At 46.0% G+C, this 13,462-nt stretch overlaps 1 protein-coding gene across 1 annotated transcript in view; it reads right to left on the reverse strand.

The window, feature by feature from the left end:
- The window catches only part of LOC135256151 (CD276 antigen-like), a 79,040-nt gene that overhangs the window by 27,504 nt on the left and 38,074 nt on the right, over positions 1-13,462 (reverse strand). Inside the window, exon 6 of the mRNA XM_064337995.1 lies at positions 4,779-4,919. Coding sequence (XP_064194065.1) covers positions 4,779-4,919 — 141 coding nt within the window. The remainder of the gene's footprint in view (positions 1-4,778; positions 4,920-13,462) is intronic.

The raw sequence follows: 13,462 nt of genomic DNA on the forward strand, positions 1-13,462 counted from the left end.
GCCAATCAGAATGCTAGCATCCTTAAAAAAAATAAACGATTTGGCCATATGGAAGTAGACGGAAGTAGAAGTACGTGTCATAAATAGGCACACGAGTATTTGAATAGGACGGTGAGTTTAAATGACTCCAGGCAAGTCTGTACATTTCAGATGAACCGCTCCCAAAACAGCGGGCATGCGCGGTGATGTGTCGTGTCAGAAAGACCTTGGAAAAGCTCAGAAGACCACTGTTGTGTTCCCCACTGTTCGCAGAGCTCCACGTTGAAAAAGAACAGCCTCTGGCTCTGAAAGCAGGAGCCCCAGGCAAGAGGCACGGAGCAGCAAGAGCTGACAGAAGTTTTCTTTCTTTCGCTGAGGACATCAATGTCCCAATGTCAAAACTGGGGGCATTGAGATTGGGGTATCTGTTAGATACAATGCTGAAGACTGGATTGGGTCTCAGAGGAAAATATGACCCATCCTAAAATTACTGACGCGTTGGGTCAATTTGCAAAATTTGCCAAGGTAATTCCGTAGGTCCAAATTTTCAGTCATCCTGCAAGAAAATTGTTATCGATAAAAAAAAAACATCTTCGTACACCATTTTGTACAACATTACTGGATGCCTAAAAAAAGTTCATTTACACTTAAAGTTCTCGACTTCCTCGAAAACCTTCAAAAATCTCTAAGGTGATCCTAATTAAAAACATGCCTCATTTAACACTCAATTAAGATAGTACCTGTACAACCCTTCATTAGTTCATTAGTTGCATCCTGAAATTACCTCAAAGGTTTTCTGTAGAAAAAAGAGAAAAAAATTAAAGAAAAATGAACTCTAGGGAGGAGTTGCTGGTGGCTCATTCCATTTAGACACTCTCCGGTATCTGCGAGATTAACTGAATTAGGAATTGTTGAGGCAAATGGAACGAGAAAATGACGAAGCAGACGAGCTGAATAGCCTGCTTATTAACATTACGCACACGGCGCCCAACACATTCCCAGTAAATTATTTATTTTTGTGCTAGAAAAGCAGACGGTCTGTATTTGAGGAGGGCAGACAGTCCGCGTTTGTTCAGACAGGGAGAGCAGACAGACGAGAACATGTCACGGTGGGGATCAAACCTCCGCGTAAAAACACAACGGAACTCGCACACGTCCAGAGAGCGGGTCGCCCTATCGACCGCGCCACACACCCCGCTGAATGGCGCCTGGCTTTTTAAAAATAAATCAACCTGCTTGAAGCATACGGCCATAGACAACTTCCACAACTGTAGCAAAGGGAGAGCTAGAATATGTCTTGTACAGTACTTCCAAATTCCCCCTAATAAACAGAAGTTGTTTATACTGGATGAACACAAGGGGTACCTGCTTTGTTGGGTCTCAATGGCATGAAATGATGAAGCTCGGGCAGCACTGTGCAAAGTCCCTTTATGAGATTCCTTTTTTTAAAAATGCCACTGTGCAATCACTTAACCATTCTGAACAAGGTGCCCTTCCAATTAACATGTGCCCTGCCTAAAGAGGGCCAGAGAGAGGCCGGGAATGAACGTGAGGAAGAAGATTTTTTATTTTTTTTGTCAACCACTTTCGAAATCAGTCGCCTGCTTGGAGCTGAGCCAACGGGCGCGCTGCTAGCAGACTCTCACGAGCTCTTTCAGCTCGAAGTGCAATCTCGCGCGCTGCTCCGTCCTGTTAAGATACACATCCACCGCGCCGCACCGATTATGACAGGGAGAAAATATGAGTTACTCCGCTTTATAGCGGCTCTGACCCCTATACCACCGCTATCCCGCGTCTGAGTCAACTTCAATTTGACCGTGCCCATGAACGCCATTAAAAGATAAGGCGGCCTCAATTAGGCGCCACTTCTCAGCTTTGCAGAGTCCCCTCCATAGTGGATGCACTCAGCAATCCTATTTGCACTATCTGTATTTATATCAATCTGCGCGCGTGCGACTGGGCGTGCGCGCACGAGCGGGTGTGCGCGCACGAGCGGGTGTGCGCGCACGAGCGGGTGTGCGCGCACGAGCGGGTGTGCGCGCACGAGCGGGTGTGCGCGCACGAGCGGGTGTGTGCGCACGAGCGGTGTGTGTGCGTACGAGCGGGTGCGCGCACATGTGTTAGGCGCTCGCAAGTGCGTGCGTGTGTTCAGGCCTGTGCGTCTAGTGCGCTCGAGCCTGTGCGTACACGCTCGTAAAAGAAAACTAAAGAGGACCGCGGAGGAATCGGTAATGCAGGCAACTTTCTGAGTAGAAGCAGTGATGGAGTCCCGGTCTGCCATTAATCAAGCAGTAGGTGACCTGTTAACTGAACCACATTTCACTCTGGACTGATGGGCTGACGTGGGAGGGAACGTAACTCACTGATGCCTTGTACTGAAAGGGGGTGGGGGGAGGGGCTGGAGCTCAAAAATCACACACTCAGGAGGTTGCAAACCTTTGCTAATTGGACATATGGATAGTTGACCAGTAGTGAATTATTTTATTTCATTTCATTATTTACATTATATACATATATCTGTTTACACTATAGCGTGTATTTTCGCCGGATCCCGCATTTTTATTTTTAAACCCTGGGGGCCCGACGGCATCCAGCTTGTGACCTTTATTTAAATGTCTCTTCAACTCCGGGCAGATCTCATTACAGCTGAGCTAGTGGCTACCCACAATCCATCTATTTTCAAAAACTTTTTCCTTTATTTCCCCCCCCCCCCCACCTCCCACTTCCTCGGCGGTCCTCGTTTGGTACGGCTAATTGTTGAACCGCGCTTAATGAACTTCCAGCCGCGGGCGCGGCCTCCGTCGCCTCGGCTTTCCGCTCTCTGGGTTCTCGCGTTCCGCCCGGACTCCGAATCCCCCCGCCGCCGCACATCCCGGTGAGATTATCTTCGCCTCGGCGATGTCACAGTTGCGAATTGCACCGCCGCCCTGCTCTGCCCGAGTTCAGGAGGTAGCGAGACCGCGCGGTCAAGCGAGCGAGAATTCGGTAGAAATGACAATTTCCAAATTCAGACCCTTTAACAGCTAACACCACTGTTAAGCCTTTAACAAAATGAAACCCAAGTGGCTGAAGCTCCTCTCTTATCCAACACATAATATGCATTTTACTTGATAAAAGTTGTTAATCAAAGACACTAAACATCAACTGAATTTTCAAATTCGCAGAACAATATCGTGGATCAACCTCGGTCAAAATTTACAACTCACAAAATTAGTTAAAATTGAAAAAGGGTTTATTACAATTTGTCTTAAGACAAGATGAACGCTGTGCAGACGCCAAACATTGCTACCTTGATGTTTGGGACAGACATGATTGGATATTAATGAAATGTTAGTGGTGCCAGTATGTCGTAAGATTAGGTCAGACAATAAATGTACCATGTAACAGGGCCAGTAGTACCACCCTGGTAGTAGTACCACCACATCATTCTTGTACAGCATGACCAATAATTTTGAATATTGTGCCGGTGGACGAGTGAAACAATGATAATGTTGAGAAATTGCGGGTGTCAGAGTAAGGTCTTCTCAGAGAACTGTTGAAGCCACATCTGGACCCCTGGTGACACACACACACACCTTTAATTGGACACATTAATTGGGCCATAAAGAGTCACCCCTCCCCCCCTCACGCCAGAGTTAATTCCACGGCCTCTTTCTCTTTGTGCTTATCTCCAGCCTGAACTGGGCTTGGAACCAAGTCTTATAGTACAGTGCCATTTCTGCAGTCATCATTTCTTCATTATCGGGCCGTGCTACAGCTCGCTATGGTGTGCAGAAAGTAAGGTAGGTGTGGGGGGGAGCGAGGGGGGGGGGGTTTGGTTGGGGGAGAGTTAATGAGGCCTCCCTCCCTCATCTCTCACCTTCGGGAACAGGCTGTGACTCAGCGCTCCCGCTCGCCGCTGGAGACGCTCGCCGCTCACCCCCGTCGCAGAGGGAGTTTCACATAATTATCATGGAGGCTGCTCTAAAGATGAAACCTTCAAACCCTCACCCCCTGCCAGACACCCCCTTCCCCCCACATGGCAAGTACTTTAATGACAAATCAGAAACAACGGAGCGCTTCATTTGACACTGCTGTAAAGACGATGTTCGCCGTCTTCGCCACGGGACGCCGGGTCAGTCCTGGAAGGCTAATGTTGGCAAAATTGTCCAGTGCGCTGCTGACAGAGACGCTACCGTCATGACTGCCATTGAAATTACTGTACGTTAGCTCGCTCTTACCAACCCAGAGCATTCTCTGCTTTTTTAAAGCCACACATACACGAAACAACTGCTTTAAACACTTTATACAGCTACTGTATATGTACGTGCTCCTGGAATTATTAGGATTAGGAATCCGGAGAAGGCGAAAATCAACCATTCCAAAAGATTTGGTTTTCTACCATGGATAACTTCTTTGAACAAAAAAAGTTGGTTTCTCCCTCTCCAAGTCTGAGTTCCACCTACCCATCACAATACAATAAACTGTTGGATGGTCACAAACTCATTCAAGCTGTAAAGAGTGGTCTTAATATTTCACTTGGAGGACTGGTTTTGCCTTGTTGTGTTGTCAGTGATGACATCACTTTGTTCTGTTCAAAATTCTGCTGGAACGTTATTCTGCTCTAAATTATTACATCACCCTGATCTGTTCTAAACCATGACATCACATCTTTATGTTAGAAGAGGTGACATCATTTGTTGCATTGTAAATGAAGACGTAACCATTTCGTGTTCTGAGTTATGATTCACCTAGATCTGTTGTAAGTAATGACATCACTCAGTTCTGATATAAATGATGACATCACAAAAGGGCCTCACCTTTCTTTATCTCCTCGCAGATTTTCCTGCCACAGATGACCGCCAGGGCAATGAGCAGACCCAGGAGACAGATGGCCAGGCCCACGGTCACCCACAGCGCCACCGGCGGGAACATCATATTCAGGCCCGTCACAGAGGGAGCTGAGGGGAGAGGCAGTCTGTTAGCCGGGGGGAGCTGGACCATGTGCCTCCTTTCATCTTCATCAATATCATTGTCATGACCATCAATATCATCACCATCATCATCATCATCATCATTGTCATCACCATCATCGTCATCATCATCATCATCATTATCTCCTTCATCATCATCATCATCAATATCATCATCCTCATCATTGTCAAGACTATCATAATCATCATCACCATCCTCTTCTTCATCATCATTATCATCATCCTCATCATTGTCAAGACTATCGTAATCATCATCATCATCATTGTCAAGACTATCATAATCAGCATAATAATCCACATTGACAACAATATCATCATCATCATCCTTGTCAAGACTGTCACAATCATCATGATAATAACCCACATGGTCATCACCATCTAGCACCATCATCAAAATAATCATCACCGCGATCATCATCATTACCATACCACACTCCCACAATGCTACAGTTTGCCTCCCTGTCTTTCTTCTCCATTCCACATTTACAATAGAGTAAGGCTCGCCAAGCTGTCAACGTAACGCTGCCATAACTACGCAAAGCCCCACGCGCTTAACCACTGCACACGCTCACGTCCTCATTCAGCCGTGCTTCTCTCTGCGGCTCCATTTCATTTAATTACGTTTGCCGCGCGAGCGGAAACAGCTGGGCTTCCGAGAGACCGGGGCGAGGATAGCGGCCCACCGTCCCGTTTCGCCGGAGAGACCTTCAACCCGCGAGGGAGACGGCGGCGCGGCGAAAATGAAAGCGCCAAAACAAACCGGTCATTGAGACATAGAAATATCGTCAGCTGCCCCCTCAGATTTCCCCCGGGCGCTGGGGGAGAAACAAAGCCAGGGAGAGGAGACGGCGGAACCCGTGAAAACACCTGCGAGGCGGGACGCGACGCGGACGTGCTTCCGCCGCACAGCCCCTTCTCAGAAAACAGCTCGAAGAAGAGAAAAGGCGATAAATGGACTAGCAACAGCGAGAAAATGACAAGGCATCTATTACAACCTGACTCAGGCGATGAGGAAAATGGGACTATGATTCTGGGCACAGATGAGGTCAATATCAAGCGCCACCTTTCTTTTGTGTCTTTTTTCTTTGTGTGTGTGTGTGTGTGTGTGTCAGTATGAGTATGAGTGTGTGTTTGGTGACCAGCAGCTCTAAGAAGAAAATTACCCATTTCTTTCCTCACAAAAAAGGAAAAGAAGGCACAAAAATATGTCTTGATAATTTGGGAATATTATACTCAGACAGCAGAAAACATGGAAATAATTAGACTTCAGTCTTGATGCGGGAGAGCGCTCAGTGTCCATCCTCCCTGAAACTAACAGAGAAAGAGAGAGAGAGGGAGAGAAAGAAAGAGGGAGAGAGAGGAGGCCTATTCAACCGTTAACACAAGTAACAGATTTCTCTCAGTGCAGCTAAGGGGTGGGAGGACGCAGGTAATCTCTTCAACTCCTCAAAAATTAATCTGTCAGAGCAGGTTATCTCCGTTCTCACCAACTTCCACTAAATGCACCCACAAGAGAATTGCGGATGAACTACAGAATTCCTTTAAAAAAAAGGATAAAATCAAACTGCAGACCAAAAAAAAACAAAAAAAAAACTCTTTAATTCAGAGGTGTTGCAATACAAAAGAAATATCTAAAAAAAAAGTTTTTAACAAGTAATAATAACAAGGAGGAAGAACTAATAAATGTGTCAGGTACTATGGGAAAGGAGTAAAGATGGCGTTCTCTCTTTCCCTCCCTCCTCTCTCTCTCTCTCTCTCTCTCTCATGGCTCCCTCAGGGCCGGCTGATAAAGACAAATGCCATCGCCAGCTCTCATTTCAGCACCTAGACCCCCGAGGGCTGAGCCACGCTATTTTTTCTTCCTCTGTTGTTTGATGATGTGATTTTGTTTTCTTCAGAAACAGATTTGTCTCTAATGGCTGTTTTCCAACCCTCTTCTTTTCTTTAACCCCCCCCCACCCCCCTCTCCATCCCACCCCACCCAATCCGCCGCCTCTTTTCTTCCCATTCCTTCTCATCACTAGCTCCCTTATTCTTTCCCTCAGCCTCCCTCACCTTTCTCTCTCCAACTCTCCCATTATCTCACGTCTATATTTTTCTCTTTCTTTGCCAGCTATCTCCTTTTTTCTCTCTCTGTCTTTCTCCAGCCTGCCTGCTTACTGCCTGCCTGCTCTCCCTTACTGTATCTCCTTGTCTCCACTCTGGCAGCCAAGACAGAGAGAGAGAGAGAAAGAGAAATAGAGAGAGAGAGAGAGACACAGAGAGAGAGAGAGAGAGATAGAGAGAGAGAGAGAGAGAGAGAGAGAGAAAGAGAGAGAGAGGGAGAGAGAGAGAGAGAGAGAGAGACAGAGAGAGAGAGATAGAGAGACAGCAGTGGTTTTAGCAGAGAGTTTCCTATACTGAGCCGTATGGGATAGCGCCAAAGCTTCCGGCACTACATTAGAACAAAAAAAGCCAGCGAGAACACGCACCGCCCCTGTTCCCAGGCTTTCCGTCTGCCGGAGAATTTCCACGCAAAGCAAAAAGGCTTTTACGTTATCCTTCGTCTCCTTCATCCTGACGGAAGCAGTATAAATTAGGGATAAAATGTCCTGAAAGGGTTCTTGAACTACCGCCTGAGCTACTGTCAGCGTGCATGGGTTCGAGGGGGCGGCCGGAAACCGAAGCTTCAGGACGACGTCCTCGGGGATTCATCTGGGAGAGCTGCGGTCTGCCGCGCGGTGACGGAGCCGCCCGGCTCCCACGCAGTTAAGGGGAGGGTGTGCGGGACGAGCCGAGAGGGAACGAACGCAACCTGGCTGCTAGGCAGAAAGGCAGTAGGAAAGTTGCCTGGCAACAGTGTGGGCAAGGCCAGGGGTAGCATAAGGGGTAAAGAGCTACCCCTACAGTATAACCTACGGTTCAAGTGTTTAGGGTTCGATACCCAGGTAGGACATTGTACCTTTGAGCAACCCAAATTTCTTCTGTAAAACTCTGATACTATGTACATAATTCAAAAGTTGTGTAAGTTGCACTGGAAGAGTGTCTGCTAAATGGCAGTGATGTACTGCCCCCCCCCATGTCCATTATCATGGGGAAATTTGTTTTTAAAGCCATTCCCATATGTAGATATTGAAGATAATAACAATGGTAGACTTGGATATAGGTACACAAGCTTTTATAAACTGAAGAAAGATGCAATTATGTTCACTGGTTCCATCTTCAGCACCCACCCTTAGCACCCTAATGTGCTGTGTACATACACTGCCCGGCCAAAAAAAAAAGTTGCACTCTAATATTTAGTTCGACTGCCTTTAGCTTTGATTACGGAACACATTCGTCGTAGCATTGTTTCGACAACCTTATGCAACGTCACATTACAGAATAGCATTAATTTTTGGCCGAGATCTTGTACTGACGACGGGAGAGTCGAACCACTCCGTGAAGTCTTCTCCAGCACATCCCAAAGACTTTCAATGGGGTTAAGGTCAGGACTCTGGTGGCCAATTCATATGTGAAAATGATTCCTCGTGCTCCCAGAACCACTCTTTCACAATTCGAGCCCGTGAATCTCGGCATTGTCGTCCTGGAATATGCATGTGCCATCAGGGAAGAACTAGAAATACCGCCTCTCGGTTGTATGCCTCCGCCAACCAGCAGCCAGTTTGGATATAATATGTCATCACTTCATCATTTTATCCTATTAGACATTTGAGTGAAACTTCAAAATTAGTGTATGAATTCTTGAGTTATGGCCAAAAACATGTTTTGACCTTTGACAACTAAAATCTAATCAGTTCATCCTTAAGTCCAAGTGGACGTCTGTGCCAAATTTGAAGAAATTCCCTCAAGGCGTTGCTGAGATATCGCGTTCACAAGAATCGGGACGGACGGACGGACAGACAACCCGAAAACATAATGCCTCTGGCCACAGCTGTGCCGTCGCGGAAGCATAAAAAATCCATTGATGGGATAACCTGGTCATTCAGGACATTCAGGTACTCAGCTGACCGCATAACGTTGCTGAGCCTAGACCTGACCAATTGAAGCAACCCCAGATCATAACACTGCCTCCAGAGGCTTGTATAGTGGTCACTGTCCAAAAAAATCCAAACGGCAATTTTTTTTTTTGGCCAGGCAGTGTACCTTTAGTATTCTCTATTCTCTTACAATGTGTCCAACAACACACTTAGCATTCACTCACAGCAACGTTTATTGTACATTCTTCTCATTTTCTTTGCATTCTCCTATAACATGCATGCAGTCTTAGCATTCTCCTATAACATGCATGCAGTCTTAGCATTCTCCTATAGCATGCATGCATACTCTTAGCATTCTCCTATAACATGCATGCAGTCTTAGCATTCTCCTATAGCATGCATGCATACTCTTAGCATTCTCCTATAACATGCATGCAGTCTTAGCATTCTCCTATAGCATGCATGCATACTCTTAGCATTCTCCTATAACATGCATGCATACACTTAGCATTCTCCTGTGACATGCATGCATAATCTTAGCATTCTCCTATGACATGCATGCATACTCTAGCATCCTTCCATGACATGCATGCATGCTCTTAGCATTCTTTTATGACATGCATGTATACTCTTAGCATTCTGCTATGACATACAAGCATACTCCTAGAATTCTCCTACGATGTGGGTGTGTGCAGTTATAGTCAGTAAAACAGCTTGTTAAGAATGAGCAGTGCAGGCTTCCTACTTCCTTCCCATCCCACTGCTGAATTTTGACATTTGCCAGATTATATAAACCTCATTATTTGTTTCCTCTGTATACCAGAGGGTAGATCTCAGAGGGAATTTAAATAGTAAGAATAATAATAGAAACTGCCGACAAGAAATGTCAGAGGACAGATTATCCGGACAGGGAAAAACACAAGATGGGATAAGCAATTATTTTTGTTTGGGGGGATTTGGATTGAGTAAATTACTTTGGATTTGTTTCAGGCTTAACCCCATTTTTCATCACAGTCGAAAAGGTGAATGAAAATGTGCGTTGAAGGCGTCATTCCCCCCACAGAACTACAGGACCCGCTGTCTACTCCCACCAGTCTCCTCCTGAGCATCACTAGCCCCAGAGCATGCTGGGAGATGAAACATTTTGGCAAACAGAGATGGATGGGCATGGCTTTTTGGCTTGTCAGCAATTTTGCTGCAGTTTTTTTCTTCCTTTTTTGCTTTTCAATGAATTGCTCCTGAGCCAACTTCTTGAGAGAAGTCTTACTGGCACGCAGAAAAGAAAATCATCCTACTCTCTTGGATGCTTTCACGTACGTCTATTTATATCGTGTCTTAAAAAACGGAATTAACGTCTTCCTTTGATGGCTGTGGCTAACAGTATCAACAACACAACTCACAGGAACCCACCCACGTTCTCTCTCTGTCTCTCGTTCTCTCTCTCTCTCTCTCACATGCACACAAACACATACAGTGTGAATATGGACAAACATGTAAACATATGCATATGTGCCTAAAAACACACCAAAGGTAGTGAGTGTGTGGTTAACATAAAAAAAAAAACACTTTTCTTAGAGGATGAAATAAAAGCTATTGGAAGGAGAGGATGAAACAAAAATATGGCACTGTGATCTATAATGGTAAACCCAGACTGTCTGCTTGAACATAAACCCAGACTGTCTGCACATAAACCCAGACTGTTTGAACATAAACCCAGACTGCCTGCTTTCACACAAACCCAGACTGCCTGCTTGCACATAAACCCAGAATTTCTGTTTGCACACTTTGTTCTAAGGTCTTCCCTCTCAGAGTTGGATCAGAGAGGCAACGTTAGTGAGTGGCAAGTCATGGTTCTGTTCAGCTTAACAGCCAGGGATGAACAGCACCATATTGCAGAGACACCTCGCTCTCTCCTTCCCTCCCTCCCTCCCTCCCGCCCTCCCTCCCTCCGTCTCGTTTCGGGAAGCTGGGTCTATGAACTTGTCAGCGGATGCCGCCTCCAGCACTGCCCCTGGTGACCACTCTCCCTGCACATCTGCACGGACGGGGGGGGGAGGGTAGAGAGGGGCACACCATGCTGAAATAAGGGACTTCAAAGCAAGCACATCCACCACGGGACAACCCCCCGGTTGCCATCCCCATGCAGGACACCTATTTTGCCGGGCTGGTCTAACTTACCTCACCGCCAATTTTAGACTAAAGCGAAGGCAACCCCTGTGCCCCCGCTGTCAAAACAATGTGCTGTCGCTCAGATAAACACCCACCGTGTATAAAGTGCCGTATGGTGCACTGCGACTGTAATTAAAGTCAGCAAAATCCCATTACGTAACACACGCTGAGCGCTCAGTGAATCTAAACAAAAACCCTAAAGAGCAACGGCAATAACATTGATGAAGGAACACGCCGCCTGAATTGAGCCTGCCAGCCGGAGCTCTTGAATTCGAATCAGTAATGCTATCCTATTATCGCGTGTCTTATGTAAAAGCAAAGGTCAAAGAGGGCTGCCTTATGTCGGTGGCAGTGAAGGAGGGGGGGGGGGGGGTTCTGGCTCTCCATTCAATTTCAGGCTCTGTCATAACGTTCTGTGGCCATCTATTTTTCTTTCAGTGGGAATTTACTGAGTTCATTTTCTTTTCTTTTCCAGGGAAGCACAAAACGCTGCAGGATCTTACGCAATGCAAAAACGCTATTCCACAGAAACACAACGAGGGCGTCCGTGTTAGCAAACGCACTGTTGCTGCACTGTTGTTCCATTCAGAGTTTGGAATTACGCGGCTCCACCTGAGATGTTTGCCAAAAATGACTAATTAGTTATTAACACAGGAACATTCTTTGCCTCTTTGCATTGTACTGTACAATAAACGCCTAATTTAATTTATATATTTTTTTAAACCAATACAGACATTATATCGAATGGTGCTACACAAAGGAATTGGGAGTTCTCAATCGTGTCACCAAGTTATACTAATTACACACATAATCCTACGGAGGGAGTGCCGAGGTCTGAGAGATGTGAGAGCATGAACAGTTGGCCAGACCACGCCTCCCCAGCCCGGTCTCTTAAGGCAGCGGTCAGGTTTGGTCAGATCAGCCGTGGTCAGTCAGGCCAGCTCCACAGGAGATTCTATTAAAAGATCATCGGAAGCCCCCGGGCTGACAGAGACTCCATCACACAGCGCACAGCACCAAGCCTCAGAGAGTCCGGCATTAAGACATCACCGGGCAGAGCGGGCTATTGATTTTCCCCTCTGTTCCCCGCTCTTTTTTCAAATGTTATTTATTAATTTTTAATTGACCAAAAGTGGCAGTGACAGCTGAACTGAAGCAAAGTTTCTTGTCAAAGTAATCAGTTCAAAAAAATCCCGTGTCTAAATTTTTAATTGGCTTTTACCACAAGAGGGGGACGGGGGAGAGGCAGAGGGTGTGTTGGAGGCAATCGCAAGTGACATCTACCGGGGAGAGATGCTGACCGTGTTGCCAGGCTGATGGTGTCTAGTGTGGAGCTCATGGGGAGGAGGAGGGAGGGTGAGGGAGGAGGAGCCAGCAGCTCGAAGGCGGACCTTACATGTCCTCTCGGGAATGAATGACGCCACTGAAGCCCAATGACAGCGAGGCACCACATTCTCCAATTATGCGTCCCAAAAAACTGGCCTCTCCCAATGGCTCCACAGTTTTCTGAACCCACCTCCCCCAATGACCAATTTAGTAAATACTGTAAATGCATTTTTTCTGACCTACACCGTATTAACATTTAGATTGGCATGGTAGAGAATGTAACACGTAAAACATGTAAACACTGCAAAAAAAGTCTTAAATTTAGACTTTAGACTACATTTATTTCCATTTCTTTTTTCTAAGAAAGTTTTGCTCATTTCAAGAGTTGCCAAAGGGGTAAAGCAATTCTACTTGTCAAGTAAAAACTAACTTAAAACAAGCTAATATTTTAGACTTTTTAGAGGAAAAAAAAAAAGATTTTAAATCTCATTAAAAGAATATAAGTTTTGTTTGACTTGTTTTGTTTGCTGTGTGTACTCTAGAGTAAGCGCAGTACAGTTTAATTTTACTGGTGTCCTTGTCACTGGAAAGTGTATTATATACAGAAGGATTTTTTTAAATGTGCCATCTCATGGCTCTCATCAACCTCTCCCACACCCCACCAGTGGCTCCTGACCCACAGTGGACTGGCCACCCTTCATGATCTCACGTGTAACAGGTCACGCCAAAGCCAAGGGGATGGATTTCAGCATTGTGAATGGGGCTCATTCAGTCCCACTGGACTGAGTCAGCTAAAGTTACACGCATCGCACTGGTTTCATGCAGGAAGAAATGAACATAACCAAAGCTGGAGGATAGCAGTGCCTCCTAAATATAAGAGCGTCCCAAAGCAGAGTATTTTATTAACCCTTTAACCCCATTCCCCTAAACCATTCTGTAAGTGACTCTCAATGTCGGGCCAGCAACACATCACAATCCTGGGGCAGCTGAGGACACAGGCCCAGGCATCGGCCTCCACAAGACTGATTTATACGGCCAAACTAAACCTTTCCCAGG

The sequence above is a fragment of the Anguilla rostrata genome, chromosome 5, assembly GCF_018555375.3.
Source record: "Anguilla rostrata isolate EN2019 chromosome 5, ASM1855537v3, whole genome shotgun sequence".
In the NCBI taxonomy this organism is placed as follows: Eukaryota; Metazoa; Chordata; class Actinopteri; order Anguilliformes; family Anguillidae; genus Anguilla; species Anguilla rostrata.